General features: G+C 36.6%; 1 protein-coding gene across 1 annotated transcript in view; it reads left to right on the top strand.

Moving 5' to 3' along the window:
* DNAJC13 (DnaJ heat shock protein family (Hsp40) member C13) overlaps nt 1–16,064 on the top strand; it is a 119,993-nt gene that overhangs the window by 9,979 nt on the left and 93,950 nt on the right. The window contains exon 2 of the mRNA XM_045791762.2: nt 9,376–9,456. Within this exon, the coding sequence (XP_045647718.1) occupies nt 9,389–9,456 (68 nt within the window). The 5' untranslated portion in view covers nt 9,376–9,388. The remainder of the gene's footprint in view (nt 1–9,375; nt 9,457–16,064) is intronic.

Raw genomic sequence — 16,064 nt, forward strand, 5'->3', positions numbered from 1 at the left:
ATGAAAACAGGTGAAACCAACTTGAAAAATTGGAGGTGCTTTCAATGTGATGTAATTACAAAGAACACGTAAATTTGTGTTTTTCTCATCAAAAAAAGGGTAGGTCTTTGAGAATTTGAAGTTGGACACTACTGCAGGAATGAAGGAGATGACTTTTTTTTTTTTTTTTAAGATTTTCTTTATTTACTTGAGAGAGAGTGAGCAAGTGAGTGCTCTCGAAAGAGCAAGCGCACCGGGTGGGGTGGGGTGGGGGTGGGTGGGGATGAGAAGCAGACTCCCCGCTGAGCAGGGAGCCTGAGATGGTGTTCTATCCTAGGACCCCAGGATCATGACCTGAGCCAAAGGCAGACACTTAACCTACTGAGCCACCCAGGCACCCTGAAGAAAGTGAAATTTTAGCAATAATTAGTTTGAACAGATAAATTCTTGCTAACTTATGTGTCAACAACTGGCAGGGTGGCAAGTGCTGATGATGCAGCTGCTACCAAGATCTCATCCAACAAGTTTTCCATTTTTTTAGTTGGACAGTTCAGTGCTATTTAGAGAATGTGCCTATAAATGACTGTTACTGCTATCATCTGCTTGATATTAGAAGTTTTGCATATTTTTCATTACTATTAATGGGAATTATGGTTGCTTAAGAGTTTTTGTCAATGAGCAACAATTTTAGAAACACTTTTGGAGCTTGTTAATGAAATATGTAAATATTAAGGGAGAAATACATAAATATTAAATAGAGCATAGATTATTTTTAGGGGGTGAAGTTCTTTTTTTCCAAAAGTTTCTCAAACCATAGTTAACTTGTAGATACCAACATAAATTTAAAAATATTGTGTTGGTTTCATGTGTAGAGATAGTTCTAACAAGTGAAATTCCAAATGCCTAAGTAGGGGATTTAAAATGTAGTAAGTAACATTGACTTGAAAAATGATGGTATCTTGTAGGAATGAAGTTGAAGTAAAGAGAAGCTTAAATGTCAGGCTATAGTTGACTTAAGATAATTTAAAAAAATTTCATCTATCATAATTATCTTAACCTGTCTTATATATTTATTCCTTTTTATATTTTTTAATTTCATTTATTTATTTATTTTTGAGAGAGCGAGAGAGAGGGAGCACATGTGCGCAGGAGTGTGCACAAGTTGGGGGGAGGGGCAGACGGAGAGGGGGAGAGAGGGAGAGAGGATCCCAAGCAGGCTCCATACCCAGCGCAGAGCCTGAAGTAGGGCTCTATCTCATGACCCTGAGATCATGACCTGAGCCAAAAGGAAGAGTCGTACATAAACAACTGAGCCACCCAGGTGCCCTTATTTTTATCTTTTTAAAAACCTTTTTAGGTGAGATAAATTGTAAAATAACAATGGATAAAATATAACAATGGATAATAAAATAATGACAATGGATAATAAAATGACACCCTCATATACTCAACCTAGCTTAAGAAATATTTTTGCTATTGTTATTTTTGAAAGAGCAGGTGAAAACTGCAAATACTGATTAAAGCAATAAAACATGGTACTTTTGAAGGTAGAAATCGTAGCTGATATTCTTTGGTGATATACACTGAATGAAGAATTGAAATTAAAAGATAAAAGATTTAGGATTAAGTAATTTAATGATTTTAACTTTGCCACCTGAGATGCCTAAAGAGAGATACAGGGCCTTGTAAGCCTGAAAGTGAGAGAGGTAATCATAGAGAGAGACAAAACAACTATTTCATATCTAGCATAGTATATTTAAAGTACAGTAATAACTATTTTGATTGTAGTTAATATTTTTCAGTGCTTATTCTGAGCCAAGCATCACATTCTCCCCTTTATCTCATTTAGTCCTCACCAAAGCCCTTTGCTATAAATACTGTTCTCTCTCTTTCATACATGAACCGTGATTCCGAGAAGTTTAGGAAGCTTTTCTTCAAAGTTACCCAGCCGGTAAATGGCAGTTCTTACTAATCTGCCTTCAACCAGAAGTAACATTTTAAAAATTCACCACCCTTAGTTACCTTGATGATAGCTTGAATATTAAAACTAGTTTAGTGTGTGTATTAATGTAGTTTCTTGTGCTAGTTGTTAGTGTGGTCTGGTATCTGTGCTACAGGGAGGTACTTCAAGTTTGTGTTGCAAGATTAAATCATCACTTGAACACTGTACTCACAGGACCCCCTAGACTTGCCTTCACTCATTTTCCAGTGGTTCTCTTGAAGTTGTTCCAAGTCTCACTTTGAATGATACATAGTCACTACAGAATATTCTTTTTTTTTTAAAGATTTTATTTATTTATTCGACAGAGATAGAGACAGCCAGCGAGAGAGGGAACACAAGCAGGGGGAGTGGGAGAGGAAGAAGCAGGCTCCCAGCGGAGGAGCCTGATGTGGGGCTCGATCCCATAATGCCAGGATCACGCCCTGAGCCGAAGGCAGACGCTTAACCGCTGTGCCACCCAGGCGCCCCACTACAGAATATTCTTATCCTATTTCTTCTGCATTTTTCTGATATTTGTGTATTGGCATTATTCACTAGTGAGTTATTTGTGTGTCCAGGAGTGTCCTCATGGTCTGAAAGAGTTAGTGTTTCCAGACCAGTTGCCTTCATTAGATGAAATGACTGCATCACAAAGTGGTTGAGGTTTTGTTGAGAATATAAAATAGATTTACTTGAAAATTTGGAGAGGTTAATATTACACTGTTGGGAAGTAGGTCCCTGCCTCACATCTCATTAATCTGGTTATTTAAAAAGTTCAGTATAGTTAAAATAGTATTTTTCTGTTATTGAGCTCCTTAAAGACTATCCTAGAATCCTATATTCATAGCAAATTTCTGTCATGTTTGTTTTAAACACTTTGTTTAAAAAATTTTTTTTTAGTTATTTTTTAAAAAAGATTTTTATTTATTTATTTGATGAAGAGAGAGAGAAACGGAGAGGGAGAAGCAGGCCTGATATGGGGCTCGATCCCAGAACCCCAGGATCGGGACCTGAGCTGAAGGCAGACACTCAACCCACTTAGCCATCCAGGCACCCCATTTAAAAAAATTTTTAAAGCTTATCTATAGACAGAAATATTCAGCCTTGGAGCCTTCCCTTTTCTTCTTTCTTCTTCTTCTTTTTTTTTTTTTGACTTGTGTTGAGTATGGCAGTTTGTTTCATTGTTTGAAATTGTGTGAAGGTAATAATTGGAACTAGTTCTAAATTAATCTAGGAATGTGCTGTCAAATGATACATCTGTAATTACATGGTCAGAATGAATTTTGAGTTCCTAAATTTGAGGGAAGGTTTTATTTCTTAGGTTGAATACATAGAGTATAGAGTTAAGCAGATTGAGTCCACGGTCTGCCCAACTGCTTACCAGCTGTGTGACCTGGGAGAAGTGATAAATTCTCTACAGGTTTCTGGTCAATAAAGTGGGGGATCATCATATCTGTACCATGGTGGTGTTATGGAGACAAAAGAGGTAGGTTATGCATAGTCAAGGCCTGGCCTAATCATTAACATATGATGACTACTCAATGAAACCTAGTTTTTGCATAATTTCAGGATGTCTTAAATCTTTTTATTAGAGTCACTGTGCCTCCCTAATTTCAGGATAATCTTTACTGAGGGCTCAGAATAAAAAAGGATTATCCTGATTTTCGTAATGAGGCTATGCAGACACTAGTAATAAATAGCACTGAATTATCCCCTTATTTATTTGCCTACGTAGGTGAGTATCCCCTCCCTTTCTTACCCCTCAGATATACCTCTGCCTATATATAACATGGCTGAAGGCAGGCTTTTTAGATAAAGGAGTAATTTTCTTAAAAAAAAGCACTTCCATTTTACTAGACTTTTTTGGTGGTTTTTATTCAGGATTGGATGCACAATAGCAGTATCACTTTTGCTTCCTAAAATATTAGAGATAATTGTCAGGTGTGCTGATTTTGGCCATAGGAACTTCTGATATGTCCAGAGAGTTGAAGTACTTCTTTAATCTGATATTGTATTTTTCTGAGAACATGGTTATCTGCATCAGTATTTCTATCAGGCCAGGTTAATCAGTAGTTTACTTTAAAATTTTTTTAAATTTTATTTTATTGTGGTGAGAACACAACATGAAATCTGTCCTCTTAATAGATTTTTAAGTGTGCAGTACAGTATTGTTAACTATAGGCACCATGCCGTACAGCAGATCTCTAGAACCTAATTATCTTGCACAACCGAAACTTCATACCCATTAACAACTCTCCCTTTCTACTGCACCCCAGTTCCTGGCAACCACCTATTCTACCCTGTGTTTCTATGAGTTCAACTATTTTAGATAACTCATAATACTGCATGGAGTCATGCAGTATTTGTCCTTCTGTGACTGACTTATTTCACTTAGCATCATGTCCCCCAGTGTTCACCCATGTTGCATATTGCAAGATTTCCTTTTTCAAGGCTGAATAATATTCCATTATATATGTATGCCATGTTTTTTAAATTTATTCATCCGTTGATGGACTTGAAGTTGTTTACCACATCCTGGCTCTTATGGAAAATGTTGCAATGAACATGGGAGTGTTGGCTCTTCAGGATCCTAATTTCAGTTCTTTTGAATAAATACCTGGTGGTTTGATTGCTGGATCATATGGTAGTTCTGCTTTTAATTTTTAGGAACTTTTTTTTTTTTTTAAAGATTTTATTTATTTATTTGACAGAGAGAGACAGCCAGCGAGAGAGTGGGAGGAGTGGGAGAGGAAGAAGCAGGCTCCCAGTGGAGGAGCCTGATGTGGGGCTTGATTCCAGAACGCTGGGATCATGCCCTGAGCCGAAGGCAGACACTAAACGACTGAGCCATTCAGGCGCCCCTAATTTTTAGGAACTTCTATACTGTTTTCCATACTGCCTACACCATTTTACATTCCCACTAACAATATTTGGTTTCTCTACATCCTTGCCAAAACTTGCTGTCTTTTGGGGTTTTTCCTTTGTTTGTTTTGATAATAGCCATTGTAACAGGTTGAGGTAATATCTCATGGTTTATTTATTTATTTATTTATTTATTTAAGATTTTATTTATTTATTCGACAGAGATAGAGACAGCCAGCGAGAGAGGGAACACAAGCAGGGGGAGTAGGAGAGGAAGAAGCAGGCTCACAGCGGAGGAGCCCGATGTGGGGCTCGATCCCATAACGCGGGGATCATGCCCTGAGCCGAAGGCAGACGCTCAACCGCTGTGCCACCCAGGCGCCCCTGGTTTTTTTTTTTTAACTTATTTATTTTTAGGCAATCTCCACACCCAGCACAGGGCTTGAACTCACAACCCTGAGATCAAGATTGGCGTGCTCCACCAACTGAGCCAGCCAGGCACCCCCTCTTTTGCTTTTGAGTTGCATTTCTCTGATAAGTGACATCGAACAACTTTTCATATACCTTTTGACCATTTGTATATATTTTAGTAGTTTAATTTTATGTTAATGTGTGTGTTAAATCTTCTCTCCCTTTCTCCTTTTAATCTATCCTAATCTAAGAACTCTCTGGAGCCTGGTGCTTTCATCATCACCAAGTTCCTAGGTCTTCAGAAAGTTGTAGATAAGCCTTCTTGATGTAAACTTGTTTTAATTCCCCTCCTAAAAGATCTATTTGAGTTACATATTCCCCCAAATCAGTGATACCTATGAAGTCATCTTTAGTTTTTTTTTTTTTTTTTAATCCTCTTGGGTCATGCTCTAAGTTCTTTGGGGCTGTCATTTTAAAGTCTTAATTATTTTTCTCTCCATTTTATTTTATTTATTTTTTATATAATAATTTTTTATTATGTTAGTCACCATACAGTACATTTTAAATTTAAAGTCCCTAAATGATATCAGTCACTCTTTACTCAAGTACATTTTCTTGTTAGTTTTTCTTTTTTTTTTTTCTTTTTTTTTTTTTTTCAAGATTTTATTTATTTATTTGACAGAGAGACAGCCAGTGAGAGAGGGAACACAGCAGGGGGAGTGGGAGAGGAAGAAGCAGGCTCCTAGCGGAGGAGCCTGATGTGGGGCTCGATCCCAGAACACCGGGATCACTCCCTGAGCCGAAGGCAGACACTTAACGACTGCGCCACCCAGGCGCCCCTCTTGTTAGTTTTTCTAAGATAGGCTTTGGTACAGAGTCTCTCATTCAGATATCTGAAGTTATGGACTAGCAATCCAAACTCCATTGTTTACTATCGGCCATCACGTTTTCTGTCCTCCTTTTTTATTCCCTTAGTCCAGTCTTCAGTTGCAGTGTATAAGGGAAAGATAACATCTGTAGAACTATATTTTTCACTATTTTGGCATAGTCTCAGAGATCCTACCTAAGTTTCTTTTCACAATATCATTTACGGCAAATGATTTAGAAGGCAGGAAAAAAATTTGCTGGTTTTAATTAAGTCTTAGTTGGCTGCCTGTTTCATCTCAGATACACAATCCAGGAAAAAAACAAAACGCACCAACTGTCAGGACTATATTTAGCTGTCTCCATACACACTAGTAGGAAGATGTCAGTTGACTGTAATTTCCTCTCTAGTAACAGTATAGGTTACCCTAACCTTGCTGTTACTTGTGGTTCTCTTATTCCTCAGAGCATGAGTTGATGCTTTTCCAGAAGATTTGACAAAACCTTATTTAGGAGTACTTGTTAGAACATCAGGTTTAAAGTGGACATCAGAATTTCCTGTGGGGTTGTTGAATTTCATTCATTCACTCAAATACTTATTGAGCGCCTGTTTTGTGTCAGGCACTCTTGTCGGCTCTGGGGATATATATATATTTATATATATTTATTAATGAGCTTAACAGACAGAAATGCTTCTCTCTGGATATGGTAGCTTTAGGATTAGATGGATTAGATGGATGATAAATTGCATATTAGACAGTGAAAGGTGGCATAGAGGAAAAATGAGCAGAAGTCAGAGGGACTTGAAGGTGTAGAATGAGGAGAGTGATTACAATTTATAACAGGATAGTTAGGGTAGGCCTCATTATAGAAGTGACATTTGGACACAGATTTGAAGGACATGGGAGTCATGTAGGTATCTAGGGGAAGAGTGTTCTACATAGGGTAGAGGCCCTTCCCACTTTGCTAATACAAAAACAAGTAGTAGGAATGAAGAAAGCGATTTCAAAATAGCAGTGCCTTTTATTTATTTTTTTTTTATTTTATTTTATTTTTTTAAAGATTTTATTTATTTATCTGACAGAGATAGAGACAGCCAGCGAGAGGGGGAACACAAGCAGGGGGAGTAGGAGAGGAAGAAGCAGGCTCATAGCGGAGGAGCCTGATGTGGGGCTCGATCCCATAACGCCGGGATCACGCCCTGAGCCGAAGGCAGACGCTTAACCGCTGTGCCACCCAGGCGCCCCAGCAGTGCCTTTTAAAATGTTTTTGCTATGCAGGTATATATACTCAAGAGAAATAAAAACATGTTCATACAAATGTTTGTAGCAGCATGATTCATAATAGCGAAAAAGTAATAACACAAATGTCCATCAACTGATAAATAAACAAAATGGAAGGAAACTTATCTATGCCAGAGTGTCGATGAACTTTGAAAATGTCATGCTAAATGAAAGAAGGCAGTCACAGAGACCACATTTTGTATGATTCATTTATATGAGATGTCTAAAATAGGCAAATCCATAGTGACAGAAAGTAGATTAGTGGTTGCCAGGTGCTGGGAGTGAGTGGGAATGAGGAGTGACTGCTAACAGGGTTTCTTTTTGGGATGATAAAAATGTTCTAAAAACAGTATTGGTTGTAGAACTCTGAATATACTAAAAACCCCTGAATTGTACACTCAAAGGGTGAATTCTATGGTTTGTGAATTGTATCTTTTTTTTTTTTTTAAAGATTTTATTTATTTATTCGACAGAGATAGAGACAGCCAGTGAGAGAGGGAACACAAGCAGGGGGAGTGGGAGAGGAAGAAGCAGGCTCATAGCGGAAGAGCCTGATGTGGGGCTCGATCCCAGAATGCCAGGATCACGCCCTGAGCCGAAGGGAGACGCTTAACCACTGTGCCACCCAGGCGCCCCTGTGAATTGTATCTCAAAAAGCTGTTATAAAAGTGTTTTTTTGAATGAAATTAGTTTTATTCAAGTTGTTAAAAGGATACGTGCAGATTAAAAAAAATTAGACCAGTGTGAACCATAATATGGTTGGAACCATAATTCTAGCTATTTAATGTGCATTGACACTTTGGTATATATTTTTTAAAGTACATTTCTAATTAAGGGTAGGGAGAGATGGTCAAGTCAAAAAAGAAGAAATGTGACCATATTCATTTTAACTTTTATGCAGTATAAAGCAAATTATGTAGTATTTTCAAAATTTATCAATCTTTTCCTTAGTAAACAGTTCCAGTAGTTTATCCTGTACAATTAGATACATTTAAATTTTTTTCATAGAGTAAGTGGGTTCTGGATTTCATACACTTCTGGGCTATAGTCAGTAGACTAATTTTAAAATATGACACATAACATGGTCCCTCTGCATGAGGCTGGTAGGAAGCTGTTACCATGTGATCCATCACAAAAGTTTGAGAGTCCTGAACTGTTTGGTCTGTGTACTCTTCAACCAGAGAAGTTCACTCACCAAACCTTCTAGGTTTCTAAACACTGTCAATTTCTGTACTTAGCTTGATGCTTGTGATTACACTATAAGTAGCATTGTTCTAGTATATTCATACAATGGGATAACTTTTTTAAAGAATATTTAATTCCATAGACGTTTCCATAGAAGAAGGTTAATATTGTGTGAAAACAGGCTTAAGCAGTACAATTGACAATCTCAGTTTTGTTTTAAAAAAGCCTTTTCTAAATAGAAGAAGGGAGGCTAGAATGATTATGTTTAGATGCTAGGATTTACTTTATGAGCATTTTAGATGTTTTACTGTGGACATGCATTACTTTTGTAATGAAAATATTGTTATTTTTAAGTTAAATTGTATTTATAGTGGGTCTCCTTAAAGTGACAATGATAGCAGAACAGCTGGCACTTAGTAACTCAGAAATCTTTTGGAATTGATTTGATACCTGGGAAACATTTTCAGGTGCCCGTATTGTGCCAAGGCATTGTTGCTAATGTGAAATTTAAAGATTAATTTACTTGAACATTTTTTATTAGATTCTCTACTCTTGGGATGTTGAGGGCAATTCTTGTCCTCAAGAAACCCATTGTAGTGGAGGAGAGCAGACAATCACAATATAGTGTGGTAAGGTCTGTGATGGAGACGTGAACAGACCAGTGCCTCTTCTTAAAACCTGTGGTCTTGCGGAAGAAATTGTGCCTTAAAAATCAGTATTATATGGCAAGCTCTGAAAGTATGGTATTGGAGATTCAGGAAAAACTTGAAGGATAACTGTACTAAATTCAGCCATATTTTTATCTTCTAGGTTTCAGCACAAAATGAACATAATTAGGGAAAACAAGGATTTGGCATGTTTCTACACCACAAAACATTCATGGAGGGGAAAGTAAGTATTTCTGTTGGTTTTATTTTTCTGTGCTTCTATGAAGTATCATTTTAAACCTAACTTTCAGTATCTTGAGTAGTACCACACAGCTCAGTTATGCCATTCAGCCTTTCTCTTCTGAAAAGCATATGTGCGTATTTTAAATGCAAATGATACACTTGGAATAAATTATTGTCCTTTTTTCCTTTTGACATTTATGGTTTTCTATGTCTGTGTTAGGAAGGAGTTGGTAAGAATTAAAAGTAACAAAAGGAAAACAGACCATTTGTCTACCTTTTTGGATGTTGTTAATGGTTGGATTATATAGTAGTGGCAGAGTATTAACTTCACAGCTTTATTGGCCAGAGACTAACCTGTGTGTGATGGCTGCATTGTTGTGTTGATTTGCCTGTCAGAGAAATATGCTAGTAGTGCGTTTTATAATCTTTCTTTAGCCCTATAATGAATTTTAAAAATTGGGTTTGATCTTATTTTTTCTTTGGGAGAGGCAGTGACATTTTTTTTGTAGCCTGCGTGGTCAGACCAAGATGTTGATACTTCTGTTTCCTTTTTGTAAAACCGGTGGTAATTCCTACCCCTCAGATTGCTGTGAGGATTAAATGAAGTGACATGGAGCATGTGAAGGTTTTCAAATTATGCTTTAAATACATTGAGTGTTCAGTGAGTGGCGCCTGTTGGCCAGTACCAAAAAAGTTTCCTGTCTAATCGTTTTAAGTAGTAGTAAATAAAATGAGTATCCCACACTTTGACAAATAGGTGACCACATTATTCCAAATCAGGCCTCAGATAAACTATGCCATGTATATAAAGCCAGTAACTTTAGATCTTTTTCTGAACTTTTCATCTTTTAGGTAATAGTGTAGTAACTTCTTAGAATGGTGCAACATCTGAATTCTGTAGCGTTTCTGGTTTGCGTTAGCAAACTGACTATAATTTTGAAAGATAGAGTGTTTGTTTCCTTTTAGTAACTCAATTGTATGATCTCCTAAATTAAGGAGCATAACTGTTACACTTGTAAAATATTTGCTTGAAATTTTTTCTTCATTTAATTTCATTGAGCAAAGTTAGAAAATTGACATACCCAGGATAGTGTGACTTTCTTTTAGTTCTTTGCATCAGGCTTAAAAAAATTGTTCATTGAAATGATTTTTATTTTTTTCTCAGGTGGCAGATTGCTCTGATCATCATACTGTAACTTCTATTTTTTTTTAAAGATTTTTTATTTATTTATTTGACAGAGAGAGCCAGCTAGAGAGGGAACACAAGCAGGGGGAGTGGGAGAGGAAGAAGCAGGCTCCCAACAGAGGAGCCCAATGTGGGGCTCGATCCCAGAACGCCGGGATCACGCCCTGAGCCAAAGGCAGACGCTTAGTGACTGTGCCACCCAGGCGCCCCTGTAACTTCTATTTTTAATACAAGTATAGCATACTGAAACATTCTAAAGGATAAGCTTACTGAATACTTTTTGTTTTGCGAGCTTGTCAGTAATTGTGATCATCTGGAAAATTTTTTGTTATCTAGGAAAGTTGTGGCTAAGACTTAAGACAATCCTCTTTTTTTTTTTTTCTTCTGTAATAATTTGGAGAACTGTTTATGTGCTCTCAGCACAATTCCTTGCCCTCATCTTTGACACCTTGAAACTTTTTTGTTTTTATAACATCTTTACTAAGATAAAATTTACATAACAGAAAATTCACCTTTTTAAAGTGTACCATTCAGTGGTTTTTAATATATTCAGTAGAGTAGTGGATGCTAACCATTTTTGGAGGACATTCATCACCTCCCCAAAAATCTTCTCTAATATTATTAGTAATTACTTCCCTTTTTTCCTATCTTCTCAGCATCTGGCAGCCACTAATCTACTTTCGGTCACAAGATTAGTTGTTTTTTTTTTAGAGATTTATTTATTTATTTTGAGAGCGCACGCGCGAGTGCGCATGCACACTAATGCAGGGGGAGGGGCAACGGGAGAGGGAGAGAGAATCTTAAGCAAACTCTGTGCTGAGTGCAGAGCAATACAGGGCTCCATCCCAATGACCCTGAGATCATGACCTGAGTCGAAACCAAGAGTCAGATGTATAACTGTTTTCTTTCTCTTAGCATAATGTTTTCAAGTTTCATCCATATTGTAGCTTGCGCATTTCTTTTTATTGCCAAGTAATGTTCTGTTATATGGATTTACCACATTTTGTTTATCCATCCATCAGTTGATGGACATTTGTATTGTTTCCACTTTTTTACTATTAGGAATAATGCTGCTATAAATGTCTATGTGTAACCTTATGAGTGAATGTGTATTTCCAGTTCTTCTGGGTACATACCTAGGAGTGTAATTGATATTGTAAGGAGTTATATAGAGTTACATGGTAACTCTACGTTTAACTTTTTGACAGCCAAGCTTTTCCAAGTGGCTACAGAAAGCATTTTGCAATCCTACTATCAATGTATGAGGAATCCAATTTCTCCACATCCTTACCAGCACTTGTCTCTCTTTTTTTAATTTTGCTATCCTAATGGATATGAAGTGGTATCTTGTTGTCAGTTTATTTTTATTTTTTTTTAAAGATTTATTTATTTATTTTTGAGAGAGCAGTTGAGTGCCGGCATGCCCATGTGCCTGCGTGAGTGGAGGGAGGGGCAGAAAGAGAATGTTAAAGCACATTCCCTGCTGAGTGCAGAGCCTGAGGTGGGGCTCAATCCCACAACCCATGAGATCATGACCTGAGAGTCAGACGCTTAACTGACTGAGCCACCCAGGCGTCCCTTGTTGTGGTTTTAATTTGCATTTCCCTGATGGCTAATATGTTGAATATCTTTTCTGTTTGTTGGCCATTTGTATATTTTTCACAAAATGTCTGTTCAGATCATTCATCCATTTTTTATTTGAGTTATTCATCCTTTTATTGTTGAGTTGTGAGAATTCATTATATATTCTGAACACAAGTTGCTTATCAGATAAATGATTTGCAGATATTTTCTGCTGTTTTGTATGTTGTCTTTTCACTTTCTTGATGGTTATCACCTGAAGCACAAGGTTTTTGATTTTGATGAAATCGTTTATCTTTTTCTTTTGCTAATTTGTGCTTTTGGTATCATATCTAAGAAGCCATTACTTAATCCAAGTAAGATTTGTTCCTATATTCTAAAAATTTTACTTCGATTTTGGGTTAATTTTTGTATAAAGTGTTTAATAGGGATGCAGCTTCATTCTTTTTGCTTGTGGTTATCCAGTTGTCCTAACATCATTTGTTGAAAAGATTATTCTTTCCCTGTCGAATTGTTTTGGCACTCTTGTCAAAAATAATAGGCCACAAATGTAAAGGTTTATTTCTGAACTGCCAGTTTTGTCCCATTGATCTATATGCCTGACCTTATACCAGAACTATACTGTCTCGATTACTGTAGCTTTGTACTAAGTTTTAAAACTAGGAAGTTTGAGGTTCCAGCTTTGTTCAAGATTAGGCTATTTTGGGTCTCTTGCATTTCCATATTGAATTTTAGAGTCAGCTAGTCAATCTTACAAAAAATACAGCTAGGATATTGATAGGGATTTTATTAATGTGTGGATCAAATAGGGGAGTATTACCACCATAACAATATTGAGACTTTTGATCCATGAACGGGGGATGTCTTTCCATTTATTTACGTCTTTTAAATTTTCTTTCAACAGTATTTTGTTTTTAGTGTACACACCTTGAAGCTTTTAACTTATTGAAAGATCTTGCATTTTCAGAGTGAGATAGTTGTTTCATTAATCATGTACGTTATTATGTGGCACTCAGATTTTTATTACACTTAACCTATTCTATGTGGCCAATTCTAATCTAATTTTAAAGCATTCCTCATCAGTCTTAATGTAAAAAACAAATGGCTAACATTAAAAATTCTGTGTTGTTTCAGAGTTGTTAACTGAACCCTTCCTCTAGAAATAAGTCTATTTACAACAAATTTTACATGTGGTTTTGGGGATTTAGGGCCTCAGTTTTAAGTGACTTCAGCCTATATACACTGCTAACCCAGGCCCAACATTCACAAAAATGTTATTGATAGTGGCAGCAAATATAAATAAATATTTTTCTTTCTGTGTATTTCTAAACTAAAAATATGTCTAAATTAAATATGTCTATATATTTAGATATGCTCTAAATTAAAAGTAACCTCTTTACATATTTCTCTTGAGGATATTCATGTGACCTATTTCATGTTACCTGACCTATTTCATGTTACCTTTGTAATAGTTTTCATGTGTCTCATTTTGCAGCCACTACTCCATGCTTTTATTAATTCAGGTCTTTTCACGGTTAGTGTAGTCTCCTTGGCTGGCAAAGTAGCCTTTTCTCCTCTGCTTGTCATTTTCCCCCTTGCAAAGTACATAACTATATATTTGCTCTGGAATGAGCAAGAAGGGGGAGTAGATTTCTGGAGTAAAAAGCACTTTTCTTTCATGAAAGAGCAAAGTGTCCTTTTTGGCCTAAGCAAACCATTTCTAATAGGAAGGAGGGTGCATATGTTTCAGTTAAAGCAGAAGTGCAGATTCACTTTTTGAAACTTTAGGGTGATTTTCAAAATACAGGTTTTTCGTTTTTTTCTGGTTGGAAATCACAAGTAAAATCTACCTGTGGATCACTTCGATATTTGCATACATTAATTGTAGCAAGTGCTCTGAATTTCAGAGTAGCACTTCAGTATCTGAAGTAGATTTTAATACGTTGGGATGGATATATGGTAATCAGTCTGTGGAATTAAATGGCTGTTGCTTATGACATTCATATACAGTCTGTGTAGTGACTAGATACAGGAAATCGAGAGGTAGGTCAACTGAAGGTGAAGCTGGCAAATTTCTGATACCTTTCTTATGTGTAGAAATGGAATCTTGCAAAAGAAGAGATACTCTTCTCTTTAGCCATCTGGAATTTACAAATGTCACCAACACTGATAATCCTAGAAATCCTAAGGGTTTTTTCCCTTGCTTTATTGATCTTGTTCTTAACCCTGCCAGCCTCTAAACCTCAGAGGAGTCCATCCTGAACTGTTTTTGTGTTTTCTTTATATATTTCTTTGTGGTTTTTATCAGGCAGTCTGGGATTCAAACATTTTTCCATTCAGAAGTACAAATAATAATGCATCTGCTTTTTAGGAATTTTGTATTTTCACACAGTGTTGTTGCAAAAATAGTCTTTTCAACAAATGCTGATCATCTGGACATGAACATGCAAAAAATAAGTAAATAAATAAAAAAGAATCTAAGCACAGACTTTACACTTTTCACAAAAATTAAAACTGGTCACTGATCTAAATGTGAAACACAGAAGTCTTAAAAGATAACATTGGAGAAAACCTAGATGACTCTTGGGTTTGGTAGTGACGTTTTAGATATAACACCAAAGATGTGACCCATGAAAAATGAATTGATAAGTTGGACTTCATTAAAATTAAAAACTTCTGCTCTGCACAAGACACTGTCAAGAGAATGTAAAAACAAGTTGGGGGAAAAGACTTATAAAAGACCCTTGATGAAGGACTATTCAAAGTATACAAAGAACTCTTAAAACGCAACAATAAGAAAACAACCCAATTAAAAAAAATGAGCCAAAGACTTTAACAGGGATCTCACCAAAGTAGAAATACAGATGACAAAATATATGAAAAGATACTTCACATCATCAGTCATCAGGGAGATGCAAATGTAGAGATACTACTACACAGTCATTGGATTGGCCAGAATACCGACAGTGCCAAATGCTGGTGAGGATGTGGAGCAAAGGGCACTTTCATCTGTTGCTGGTAGGAATGCAAAATGGAATAGCCACTTTGGTGGTTTCTTACAAAATTCAGTGTCCTTTTACCATATGGTCCAGCAATCACACTCCATAGTATTTACCCAAAACAGTTGAAAATTACATCCACACAAAAACCTGCACACCGATGTTTGTAGCACCTTTATTCATAATCACCCAATGCAGATGGTGAATATTATTCAGTGCTAAAATGAAATCAACCATCAAGCTAGGAAAGACATGAAAGAAACTTAAATGCATATTACTGAGTGACAGAAGCCAGTCTGAAAAGGTTACATGGTGTATAATTCCAACTATATAACGTTGCAGAATAGGCAGAACTTTGGAGACATTAAAAAGAGGAGTGGCTGCCAAGGCTTAGTGGGGAGGAAGGGATAAAAGGTGGATCACAAAGGATTTTTAGGGTAGTGAAACTTACTCTGTATGATACCGTAGCGGTTGGTACATGTCTTTATACATTTGTCCAAACTCATAGAATGTACAGCATCAAAAGTGAACCCTAATGTAAATTGTACTTGGGTTGAAGATGATGTGTCAGTGTAGGTTCAGCAGCTATAACAAGTGTATGCACCACTGTGGGTGGAGGATAGTGAGGGAGGCTGTGCATGGGTGGGGCAGGGAGTATTTGGGAAATCTCTGTACCTTCTGCTTAATCTTGCTGTGAACCTAAAACTGCTCTAAAAATTAAAAATATTTTTAAAAATGGCTCTATCTGAGCTGGAAAAAATATGGACCTTGCATCATGAAATTTAAGCCCTTAATTTCATGGGATGTGCTTTATTTCCCCTGAAAGAAATGGGACATTTTCTT

The sequence above is a fragment of the Ursus americanus genome, chromosome 20 (assembly GCF_024610735.1).
Source record: "Ursus americanus isolate L20-20 chromosome 20, mUrsAme1.1.p, whole genome shotgun sequence".
Taxonomy (NCBI): domain Eukaryota; kingdom Metazoa; phylum Chordata; class Mammalia; order Carnivora; family Ursidae; genus Ursus; species Ursus americanus.